At 49.2% G+C, this 12,261-nt stretch overlaps 1 protein-coding gene across 1 annotated transcript in view; it reads right to left on the reverse strand.

Moving 5' to 3' along the window:
• The window catches only part of MTARC1 (mitochondrial amidoxime reducing component 1), a 31,674-nt gene that overhangs the window by 7,960 nt on the left and 11,453 nt on the right, over nt 1-12,261 (reverse strand). Inside the window, exons 3-6 of the mRNA XM_045876856.3 lie at nt 11,398-11,560; nt 10,305-10,445; nt 5,993-6,054; nt 5,831-5,902 (exon numbers count right to left, since the gene is read on the reverse strand). Of these exons, the coding sequence (XP_045732812.1) occupies nt 5,831-5,902; nt 5,993-6,054; nt 10,305-10,445; nt 11,398-11,560 (438 nt within the window). The remainder of the gene's footprint in view (nt 1-5,830; nt 5,903-5,992; nt 6,055-10,304; nt 10,446-11,397; nt 11,561-12,261) is intronic.

Consider the following 12,261-nt stretch of genomic DNA (forward strand, 5'->3'; position numbering starts at 1 on the left):
TCAGCATGCAATACCAGCGACATTTTAGGATCCGTTTCTATCAGAGAGTGGCCTCTTCAAGATCAGAGCCTGGGTCCTCAACTCGGATTATTTCTGGAGGGTTGGGGGGGGGGGGCTGAAAGTTCTAAAGAACACCTCACACAGCAATCTCTCTTAATCCTTACAACAAGCCTAGGGGAGAATGTGAGTTCTCTCCACTCTACAGCTAAGTCTCAGGAGTAACCAACATGCCCCAGGGCGCAGATCTCAGTGGTCAGGCGGGGTCTAACCACTCCACCCACAGTCACCACGCTTCCTACCTAGGATGTGATTGACCCCTGGTCATCTATACACCATCTGGGTACACGCACAGACCTGAGAAAAACTGAGCGGGTTAATACAGTTCTTGTACCCAGAGGACTGGCCGCTCGTGGGTTCCACCTGTCTGTTCCCATCAACCACTCACATAGACTCCCCGACCAGGTAACTGAGAGGGGAGGGCCCCTTCCAGCCCAGCCCCCTTAAACAGCGCAAAGTGGGGCAAGAATGTTGGTTCGTGGGAGCACAGGTTTGGTCACCTGGTTCGCAGGTGGCCGTCCATTTGGTCGCCTAGGAATAGAAACGGGGAGCGCTGTGGCAGTGGAGAGCTGGCTGTGTGCCGGCCTGCCTTCCCTACAACCCTCCCCAACTCTCACGCCACCTGCAGCTCCCCCTAACACCGCAGGCCCCTGCAGGGACGCGGGAAGCCCCCATTAACGAGATCATCGGCGACCCCTTGTGGGGATGAGCGGGTACTGCGAGCGGTCTGCGAATGCACGTGCACATCAAGCTTTGTTCAACAGACTGCAAACAGTACTGTATCTTCCCGGGACCATCTATGATTTTGTTCAAAGATATATTTTTGTTGTTTTGGGGGTTAATAAACTACAAACTCATTTAAAAGTTCCTTTGTTAATGCATTTTCTTTTTCAGTGAATAGGAAACATACAAGTACTCTAATGAGCAGGAGGTTGTTCAAGACACTTTGTTTAACTTCAACAGAGGTCACCAAACTGGAAGGGTGCGGTGTGAGTGGAAACCTGTAAGGTCCTGTGCGCGGTGAGGGCCGCTCATCATTTACTCTGCCTGGTCTGCTGGTTTACTGGTCAGTGCCCAGGCCGTGATGACAAGCAGGGTCTCTCTCTGGTCACCACTGGGTCCCCACCTTGGGGCACAGGCCACTTCTGAGGCCTCACAACCCACTAACCCGATGGCCAGGTTAAGAATGAAACAGCACAGGGGTGCCTGGGTGGCTCAGGCGTTAAGCGTCTGCCTTCGGCTCAGGCGTTAAGCGTCTGCCTTCGGCTCAGGTCATGGTCCCGGGGTCCTGGGATCGAGCCCCGCATCGGGCTCCCTGCTCAGCGGGAAGCCTGCTTCTCCCTCTCCCACTCCCCCTGCTTGTGTTCCCTCTCTCGCTGTGTCTCTCTCTGTCAAATAAATAAATAAAATCTTCAAAAAAAGAATGAAACAGCACTGTGAAGGCAGCTTGGAGGAGGGGAGCCCTAGAGGCTGAGCAGATCTGGGTTGAGTTTTATTTAATGCAGCTTCAGAGAACAGAGAGAAGTGTCTTCAGACTTCTCCTTCTCCCAGAAGGTGTCAAGTTCATAGACTGAGACTATCAACAACCAGAGCCTACCCAGTCATTGTGTACAATATTTTATCATCCATTTTTTAAAATCTTATGTATTGCCTTATTCTGATCAACCAGGACGGGTATTATTAGTCCAGTGTTTACCAATAAAGAGACAAGCATCAAGAAGCTAAGTGACTTGCCGAAGTCACACAATCAGCTGGTGATAGAGCCAGATGGGGCTGGGGGTGTCTGTCTCCTCCCACAGTATTACCACTATATCCTTCTGTCTTTAGCTCAACACAGCCTAACACAAGTGGCAAATGTCCTTAATGTCAAAGTATTCAGGTGTCCAACAAAACTTTTGCATCTACAAAGCAAACGTGCTTTCCTCTTTCTATTAATTAGGAGCCAGATGTTATGGAAGCAGCAATGACAGACTCCCACCACACCTTAAGCCCTAGGGATCAGTGCGGACGTCACTCTCCCTTAAGAAAGAAAAGAGTAGGGGGTGCCTGGGTGGCTCAGTCCATTGAGTGTCCAACTTTTGGTTTCAGCTCAGGTCATGATCTCTGGGTCATGAGATCAAGTTCCGCGTCGGGCTCCGCACTCAGCTTGGAATCTGCTTGGGACTCTCTCTCCCTGTCCCTCTGTCTCCCCCTCAATAAAATCTGGAAGGAAGGAAGGAAGGAAGGAAGGAAGGAAGGAAGGAAGGAAGGAAGGAAGGAAGGAAGGAAGGAAGGAAGGAAGGAAAGGAAGAAGAAAGAAACTCCATCTTCCTATTTTCCTACTAGCCAGCAGCCTCCTCTGCATCACCCACTAAGAGGATCTTACAGACGTTCAGCAGTGCCAGACATATTTCTCTTTCTCTCATTGCTCTGCCACCCCGCACTCTGCCTGTGGGCGACAGGCTTCAGTGGGTGAGGCTGGTGGAGGTCTCCCCTGTGTCCTCGAAGCAACGCAGCCCCTGGGCACCCAAGGACACAGGAAAATAGAAAGCAGCCTGGCTCCGAGCCACCTGCCCGAGAGTGGAGAAGCTGTTCTGGACACCACTGTTTGCTCTGCTTCCCATGATTTATGTCGTGAAGCCCGGCCTTTCTCTTTCTCCGGATTTATGACTACCTGTCCCAGGGAGCGCATAAATTACTACATCTATGGCCATTTCAATCTCCGTAAGAGATGGGAGACACCTAGGCTGGCTGCTTTGTCTCCCGGGGTATTAGGAGCCATTAGGGCGTGACTTCTGGACAGCAGAAAGCCTGTGGAGGATCAGGGGGCTGTGCTGGATCCTGTGACCCCCGCCTGCTTGCCCTTGCTCTGTGTCTGGGTCAATGATCCTCGTTCTGTAAATACAGCTTCCCAGTGGAGGCAAGCACGAAAGATTCAGAGGATGGGCCTAAACACCTGAGTGATTTCAGTGCTGCAGAGACACTAAGTCCAGGGTAACCAAGTAACATGGTGGGGGGAGAGACAAGATGTATAAAAAAGGGTGACGATGGGTTCCCAAAATCACTAAGCGGGTTTGCACATAGACTCATCCAGATCTGTCCTACCCGGCTTATTTCGGAGGGAAGAACACGCCGGCCTGAGCGGGAGGGGGAGCGGCTGATGAGCACAGGGTTCCTGACTCCCAGGATGGGGCTCTCCCCGGCACCCCCCCACCACACCCACACCCACCCCCCACCCCCGCCACCTGTCCTTCTCCCTGCAGTGACTCTGTGGCCACAGGAGGTAGGAAGACCAGATTCTGTTTGTTCTGACCATGAGTGAATCCATTCTGAAGAACAGCTAGTCTGTCGTCGCTGCTTCTCGAAACCCTGCTCTCCTTACTAATGTTCCAACACACATAGTATTATTACAATCCCCAGACATGCAAACAAGTTAAAAGAATTCTATAGCAAATACCCATTTACCAACCCCCTGGACTCTACCCATAACACTTTACAGACACTTCCTTTTTTTTTTTTTTAAGATTTTATTTATTTATTTGACAGAGAGAGAGACAGCAAGAGAGGGAACACAAGCAGGGGGAGTGGGAGAGGGAGAAGCAGGCTTCCTGCCGAGCAGGGAGCCCGATGCGGGGCTCGATCCCAGGACCCTGGGACCATGACCTGAGCCGAAGGCAGACGCTTAACGACTGAGCCACCCAGGCGCCCCTACAGACAACTTCCTTGATCACATTTTTATCCATCCATCAATGCATTATAATTTTTTGGCATTTCCAAATAACTCCCAGACATCAGTGGACTTCACCTCTAAACAGTTCAGCTGGCACATCATGCCCTAGAGTTAAAATTTTCTTTACTTTTTTTTGGGAGAGGGGGATGTACAAGGTGTGAAATACATAAATCTCAAGTGTTTTATTGTATTAAGTTCTTCATATTAAGTAATAAATATTAAGTTAAAATGAGAAAGTGAATTATCTTTGTTTTGAGCATTGAGAAATACACAGTGCCCCCTCAAAATGATGAGATTTGCCTTAGGCTGGTCTGTACCCTCTCATGGAATGTTCCCACAAATCCACGCTCAGTCGTGGGGACCCAGATGGAAAGCAGTTTGCTCTTCAGTTCAAGAATGCCTCTCCTTAATCCCCCTCAAGCCAGCTTGTCTGCCTTCACTCCTGACCCATCTCTCTGCCTTGTGGCCTGGCCCTCGTGAAGGACACCTGTCTTCTCGGACTATAGGTGCTGGCTGCCGAGGGCAGGCCCAGAGCCTCATGCCTGGGGGTGATTTGCCGGCTGGGACAACGGCCCTCTACCCCAGGGCTTCAGCGGGCCCAGCAACGGCCAGATAGTAGCTTCTGGAAGAGCAAGATCAGCAGAGTAAGATTGGTGTTGATCAAAGGAAACTACCTGGTTGGCCCAAAGAAGGCCACAAGGTTTGTGAGAGAGGGAAGGAGGGCAGGCAGCAGGAGTCACATTCCAGGGCAGTGAGTCTGGTCACACAAACCCCGCACTGTGCTCTCTCACGATGGTTTTAGAGCCAAATGGCGCCAATTGCGTTCCTGCCCCAAGTCTTCTGGGGCTTTGCCCCAAGAAGCTGCCACGGCGGTGCTCCATGCCTTCCCCTCCCCCTCTATCAGAGCCACCCGGGGACACAAGTCAGGGTCAAAGCTGAAGGGCTCGGGAGCTGCAGAGATGAGACCTGAGAGCCCCCCTCCAACCCTACCCTGGGCAGATACCACCACTGAAGTTGCTTAGGTCTTCAATTGTCGTTTGAGCAAAAGTAACGCAGGTTGATCACAGAAAGTTTAAAGACTACATATAAGAATATATCTGTTTGCCCATAATTCCATTAACCACAAGAGCACCTCCATTAACATTTTGGTTTATAAACCTTCAGCCCTTTATCACTCATGTGCATTTATATATTTAAAAAGTAAAATTGGGGTGCCTGGGTGGCTCAGTCAGTTGAGCATCTGACTCTTGGTTTAGGTTCAGGTCATGATCTCAGGGTCCTGGGATGGAGTCCCGAGTTCGGCCTCGTGCTGGGCGTGGAGCCTGCTTGAGATTCTCTCTCCCTCTCCCTCTGCCTTGCCCTCTGCTCTTTCTCTCTCTCTCTCAAATAAATAAATAAATCTTTAATAAAATAAAAAAATAAAAAGTAAAATCAAATAAAAAAATAAATACTCTATATGCTATTCTGTAATTAGCTTTTAAAAATCCATGTTATTTTAACTATCTTTCTATGCAATTTAACTTATTCTCTGTATCTTTCACTTAAAATTTTTTTATTTTTTTATTATGAATATTTTAGAGTAAAGATAAAAGTAGAAATGCTGCAATGAATACCCATGTAATTATCACTCATATTCTATTAATCTAGGCTTTGACACATTTTTCCATGTGACCTTTTTTTTTTTTTTTGCTAAAATAATATACAGCACTTCCCAGACATCGTGTCAATTCCCCTACTTACTTCAGCACCCTTCCCCAAAATACATGGAGAAATTCTTACATCACAATGCCATTATCACACCTAATACATTTTTGGTGTCATCTAATACTCACTTCATAATATAATTTGCCTAAATATCTAAACAATGCATTTCTTAAGTTGGTTTGTTTGAATCATGAACTCTAAATGAGAAATAAAATTATTTGTGCAAGCAGGCATTCTAGGAACCACAGCCCCCAGGAATGCTGCCCAAGTTACCCAGTCACTGGGACCCCCTGCAGCGTTAAGACTGTATGTTCATGGTATTTTCACTGCTTCTAGAGAGATCAAGCTGCCTCGTCCTACCTCTTCAGGGTCTCCAGCGGCTCCTTCCTGCTCATGACGCCGGTGTCTGGGTCCACCGTGGTTAAAATGCACCTGGACACAGACACAGCATCATACAAGGGACAAAGCAGAATGGCCTTGGCCCTCCCCTCCTTCTCCCTGCCAGGGGTGGAGGAGCCTTACCTGGAACAAGCCATTATTCTTTTCATTATCACGTCGCCAATAAGCAGCTCATCCCACGAATCCTAGGGGACAAAGCACAAAATTCCTATGAGCCCTTCTGAGCCCTTTCCCAGACACACCTGTGTAGGGACTTCACATGAGGTGCCACCTAGTGAAGCCACTTACGCCCAAGATGGCAGACGTCTACGTCAGCCCTGAGAAGCCACACACCCTCCTGTCCCCTCTCTGCCTGTGACATGTCTGTCCATCTTCCCGAAGTGAAAGGCTCCCTCCGCTCTCTGTGGTTGGAACTCCCCTCGGACAGATGCCACTGGGCTCGAGGAGTGGGGAGTGGAAGGCTTGGGGACCCCAGAGGGCATGGGGGACAGAGAGAAAGGGCGTGGAGGGGGCATCACTCCAAATTGTGCAGCCTCTGGTGGATTTAGACCCTGAGGGCACTGGTAGGTTTACCTCGCATCTCCCCTGGCGCATCCAAACAGAACAGATCAAGGGGGGGCCCAACGTCCTTATCTCTGCATCGCCCCTGGCATGTGAACAAAGCGCTCCAGCCCAGCAGGCTCCTCCGGCATTGGCCCACAGCCTGGGTCAGTGGTGCCTCCTTTTCAGGACAAATCAAATCAATGGACGTGGCGCCCCCTCAAAGCCAGCAGGGGAGGAGATAGGAACAGTTAACGATCGACTTATTTTTTAAAGTTCCAAAAACTTTGAGCAAAAGCACTGTGAGGTCGTACACCGTGCGTGGGTCCAACTGCACAGACAAGAACTGATCTGGAGGTTGAGAGGAACAAAGCCTCGGATTGCTCTGCTCAGGGGAGGTTTATGGAAAAGATAGGATTTGAATGGAACCTTCCAGAACAGAGACTCCGGAAGGCACAGAGGAAGGGTGAGGAGGCTCAGGGAATGACTAGAAGGAAGACACTGAGGAGACAAAGGACACGTGATCGTAGTCCTGATCTTCCCGCCCTGGGAGGGAAGTGCCACTACCTGAGGGCTGAAGACAAAAATTCTTTTTTTTAAAAGATTTTTTTTTATCTATTTGACAGAGAGAGACATAGCGAGAGAGGGAACACAAGCAGGGGGAGTGGGAGAGGGAGGAGCAGGCTTCCCACCGAGCAGGGAGCCCGATGCGGGGCTCGATCCCAGGATCCCGGGATCATGACCTGAGCCGAAGGCAGACGCTTAACGACTGAGCCACCCGGGAGCCCCAAGACAAAAATTCTTGACTTAAAACCAACCTGCCCAGTCCTTTGTTGGTCACAAGCCAGAAAGAGACCTGCAGACTCAGAACTCTGAGAGTGTGTATCATTCTTGCTAATCCGTATTGTAGTTTTTAATTATAAAATGGGTCTCTTAGCTGCAGGTGTCACAAGGATCCCCAAAAGCTTGGGCACCCGGACTAGAGCAGCCCCAGCGTGTTCTGTGTGCGTCTGCCCACCAGGGGGCACTGTGGTCATAAAAAACATAAAAGAGCCAAAAGGAGACATGTGGGTGGCTCTGGTTAGGAAATTAATTTATTATTCACTAAAGAAGTATTTCCAGAGCCCCTTTTAGGTTAGGGATTGAGTCACAGATAAATAAGGTAAAAAATTCCACCATAAGGAAAGCCAGAGATGTAAACGGGTCTAAGGCCTGAGCCTTGGGATACTCTGAGCCCGAGCAGACCCTTGGGGGCCGTCAGCTCCCGTCCAGTCTGGGTGGATAACACCCCTGGGGTCACCTAACAGCCTGCGCTCACCCCCTTCCTGGCATATCTCGCTGGCCTGTCCACAGTCTGATAACCTGGGACTGTGATCTCCTTGGAAGAAGCAGCCATTCTTCTTCAATCCTGTTTTTCCATGGGTCACCCACAGTGCAGGGGACACAGGGGCACCAACTCACAGTGGGATGAGTGACACACTATGACAAAATGAGCTCAGCCAAAATGTTGTATTAACATCCGACTTAAAATGTAAAATGTTCCCAGTTAGGGAGCGCTCAGAGTTAGATGGAAATGAAGGCTTCCAGAACAAGACTCCGTTCAAACAAATCGAAATCTGAGGTCCCACTCTGGGCTGTCTCCTCTGCACTCAATTTCATCTACATCTGACCACCTCCAAACTCTGGGGTAGCAAACGTCATCAACAAGACCCAGAGCTCAAGGATCGCAGGGGGAAGGAAGCTTAAGTAGGTCATAGCTGGGGGAATGCCTGAGCCAGGCACCTTCACTCTGATTGTAGGACAGAAACCCTCCCCCACCTCTCTGACACTTTCTGCCTCTAGGAGCTTTCCCGCAGATTATCCACCTTGATTCTGACAGCTGCCGTCAGGGGAGGGGCCAGCTGAAATCATCTGCATTTAACAGGTGCAGGAAGCAGGGGCCTCGAGGGGGGTAAGGACCTGTCCAGGGTCACACAGCCACTTAGTGAAGCAGGTGGATTCAAATCCGGTGCCCCAACCTCATGCACGCCCCCTACAATGCTCAGAGTTCCTTTGGGCCCTGGTACAGTCTGGGTTCAAGACCCAGGTCCTCCACTTCTTGCCATGGGGTAGCCTGGGGCGAGCCAGGTCACTCCCCACCCCCCCACACCCCCACACCCCCCCCCCCGCCTTTCCTCTCCCCCTTATAAAAGGGGAATGATGACTTTCATCTCCCTGGGCTGCAAAGCACAATGTGAGCATTAAATGGAAACCCTCCCCCTCCTTTCTCTTTCCCTGAGAAGGAAAACCCTCCAGAGAAACTGCTTTCCTGGCCACAGCTGGTGCGAGACGAATATCAATGAGATGGTCAAAGGCAACTCACACTGATTTTTCCCTCTTGTCTGAGTCCGACTGAACTGGGCAGGATGTGAGCAAGGGCAGACGCGCTCCCCTGTCACCGTGGAACACGGAGGGAGCCCAGTCCAGGCTGTCAGGGAGAGAGCACGTTTCCCACCTCACACTAGGAGCTGACCTGCCATCTTTGGAAGACATGATACACTCAGAGCGTTTCACATAAAATGTCAGAGGTGGATTTGGAGTTGCTTCTGTTGCCCTTCACTGACTGACACTGCATTTATACTTTTCATAAGTGACCTCAGCCAAACTGATCCTTTAACAAGCCTGTAAGGTAATCCTAGGCAGAAAGGACCACCCCGTTCTCCAGGCGGGTAAAGGAGCCTCAGAGGGAGCGCACAGAGTCCTACAGGGGCCAGCGAGGAAGCTGACGGCGACCTCAGAGCCTCGGGTTTGAGTGTGGGCTTCAAACCCCTGGACTGCTTTTTTTTCTTTTTTCTTTTCTTTTTTAAGATTTTCTTTATTTATTTGACAGAGAGAGATACAGCAGGAGAGGGAACACAAGCAGGGGGAGTGGGAGAGGGAGAAGCAGGCTTCCCGCCGAGCAGGGAGCCCGATGCGGGGCTCGATCCCAGGACCCTGGGATCATGACCTGAGCCGAAGGCAGACGCTTAACGACTGAGCCACCCAGGCCCCCTACACTGCTTCACCAAACCCCCAGGCCACCAATCTCTGCCTTCATGGTTGACAAGGGAGAGAACCAAACGAAACATCCAAAGACCGTGACAAAGGTAAATCTGCCGCCAGAATCATGTGGCCCTCGTGCTAAGCCACAGCGCAGACATCTGAGTGCAGATCGAAGGTGACACTGGAAGAATTTTAGGGTAGTTCCATCTAGCTTGGGGACCCCGCTCCCACACCCCAACAGCCATACTGTAAATGCCTGTCTTCTCCTGGGGCCATTGGTTGAATAGGAAAGCCAACTTCAACAAGACATGAGCACACCCTGCGTTTGATCCGTGGCCCACACACATCATGTATTTTATGCTACATAAATTTGGCTCAAGAACTACTCTACCTACTGAGAACTGTCCTCAGAAGTCTCAGACCCAGAACTGCCCCAACACCAGCATGTCATTTATATTTGTGCCCTCCGTGCAGAAGTCTGCATTGATTAGATGCTCAAGAAATCAAAACTCTGAGGGCGCCTGGGTGGTTCAGTTGGTTAAGCGACTGCCTTCAGCTCAGGTCATGATCCCGGAGTCCAGGGATCGAGTCCCACATCGGGCTCCCTGCTTGGCGGGGAGTCTGCTTCTCCCTCTAACCCTACCCCCTCTTGCGCTCTCTCTCTCTCACTCTCTCTCTCTCTCAAATAAATAAATAAATAAATAAATAAATAAAATCTTTTAAAAAAAGAAATTAAAACTCTGAATTGTCTAGCATACAACCAATAATTAGTGAATTCTTCAGAATAATCTAATGCAACATCAGAGACTCTTATACCTTAAAAAAAAAAAAAAAGTTAATTCCAAGAAAAGGGACAAGGAAGGCATCATGTTACCTCTGCATAGACACCACACCCTGAAATTACAATATTGGGCCTGAAGTTAGTCACTTTAACTTTCTTCTCCAGCCTGGAATTGAGATCTGCCAACGATGCCTCAGAAAGGATCAAGTATGGGCTGGTATCTGAGTACGCAATCTGGTAAGGAAATAGAAATGGTTAGAATGTGGCACACAGAGGTCACATGTGTCTAGTTCCTGGAACCCTCTCTCTTCCCCGGCCCCACCCCCGTGTGCACATGCACGCACAAACACACACACACACTGTTTCTAAATATTTCTTTTAGTTCTTTATATAGAAAAGTCATAGTGGTTCAAAAGTCTTAATTAGCCTTGCAGATAACAGGATTTACGTGATGGAATGAAGAGAACATGGCCTTGGGATCAAGAGCGCCACTGGCCAAGTGCCATAAGGAAGTCACTCCACCTTTCCAAGCCTCAACTTCCCCAATGTTGATGGGCCTGATGACCTCAATACGGGTGATAAAAATACTCACTGCTTCCCTGGATACCTATTTTTTAATGCAACATGCAAATCAACATCAAATCCATTTACTGACCATTTATATAGTTTTTTTTTTAACAGCCCTAATAATTGTGCTACCAACCCTCCTTTTATGATGAATCCTTACAGCCTTATTCCTGAAAGGGCCAACCTGGTCACTTGAAGTCTGTGGATCTCCATACTCCCACACTCATTTGCCCAATTGTGATCTGCCAGTTGCAATCACACTATAAAAAGGTTGGACTCCACACACAACTACAGAATAGAATGGAAAAGATCCGGACATAGAACAGTTTTGAAATCCTGTCGGCACTGGAAGGCTTACATAAGTAGGAAGGTAGATGCCCATGGGAAAAATGCAAGAGTCCCCCAAATCAAGAAACACAGATGAAGCTTCCAAAGGAAGGGCTTTCTTTTTGCCTATTGTTTATAATCCCCAGCCACCGCTCAGGCCAAGCTTCCTGGCAAAAATGACAGAGCGGAGCTCAGCAGACAGGCTGCCCTGCCTGACGGGCTCTGCACCCCTGAGGAAGCCGATCTTCCACAGGACACACCAAAGGCCAAAGCCCAGGGATGCTCCTCTGACCTGGTCGGTGGGCCGGAACACGTCCAATATTTGGTGAGAATTTCTCGGTCGCAGGTGAGGCTCAAAGTGCACCAGGCGATACGGCTGCGTCTTCAGGAAGCTAGTTATCCACTGGGCCGCCGCCTCCCCACAGTCCCTGCCCTCGATTTCCAGGCCGTGCACTCTGCAGGGGGTGGCAGGAACAAAGAACGGCCGTGGCTTTGAAAATCTGGACACCCTAGCATGTCCTACACGTATCCGAAAGGCTGGGATGTCACTGCGATTCTTGAATTATCAGGAAACATCATTTTAGCCTGGCCCTGCCTCCCAACCCCTGTGTAAGGCTCAATGAAGTCAGTTTCAAGGCTTGCTTTCCCCAGTTTTATAACAGAGTGATGCATACCTGTGCCTCCCTATCTGGATGCATGGGAGAATAAAATAAGATCGTAGGTTTGAAAAGATAACAGAGTTCTCCAGAAGAAAACGAATACATCAATATAAAGTAAACTAACAATTACTGCAAAATCTGGTTCACCCAGCTAGATAGCAACCACAAATCTTTACTAATAGGCCTAGCTAAACGCTACCAGTATGATGATAATGAAACTAGATGCAGCAATGTATGCGAAAATGTTCTATAAAATCTAAAACATCATAGAAAACAATAATAATCTGATCTGATTTGATTGCTAGCAGTAAGCGTGGGATTTGAAGTCTCCCCGGCCGCAGACATACAGGATGCAGAACTGCACATGGCAGCTGTTACGTGTCTCAAAGCTCAGAGAAAACAAACAGTATAGGCTGGTGTTTCCCATGTGTGGGACCATTACTACTGTGGGTATTCAAGATAAGACTTGTACTTGGGTACAACAGGAAAGAATGGTG

Source organism: Mirounga angustirostris, unplaced genomic scaffold, assembly GCF_029215605.1.
Source record: "Mirounga angustirostris isolate CCGP_5_RB_7025 unplaced genomic scaffold, mMirAng1.0.hap1 SCAF_6, whole genome shotgun sequence".
NCBI classification, from domain to species: Eukaryota; Metazoa; Chordata; class Mammalia; order Carnivora; family Phocidae; genus Mirounga; species Mirounga angustirostris.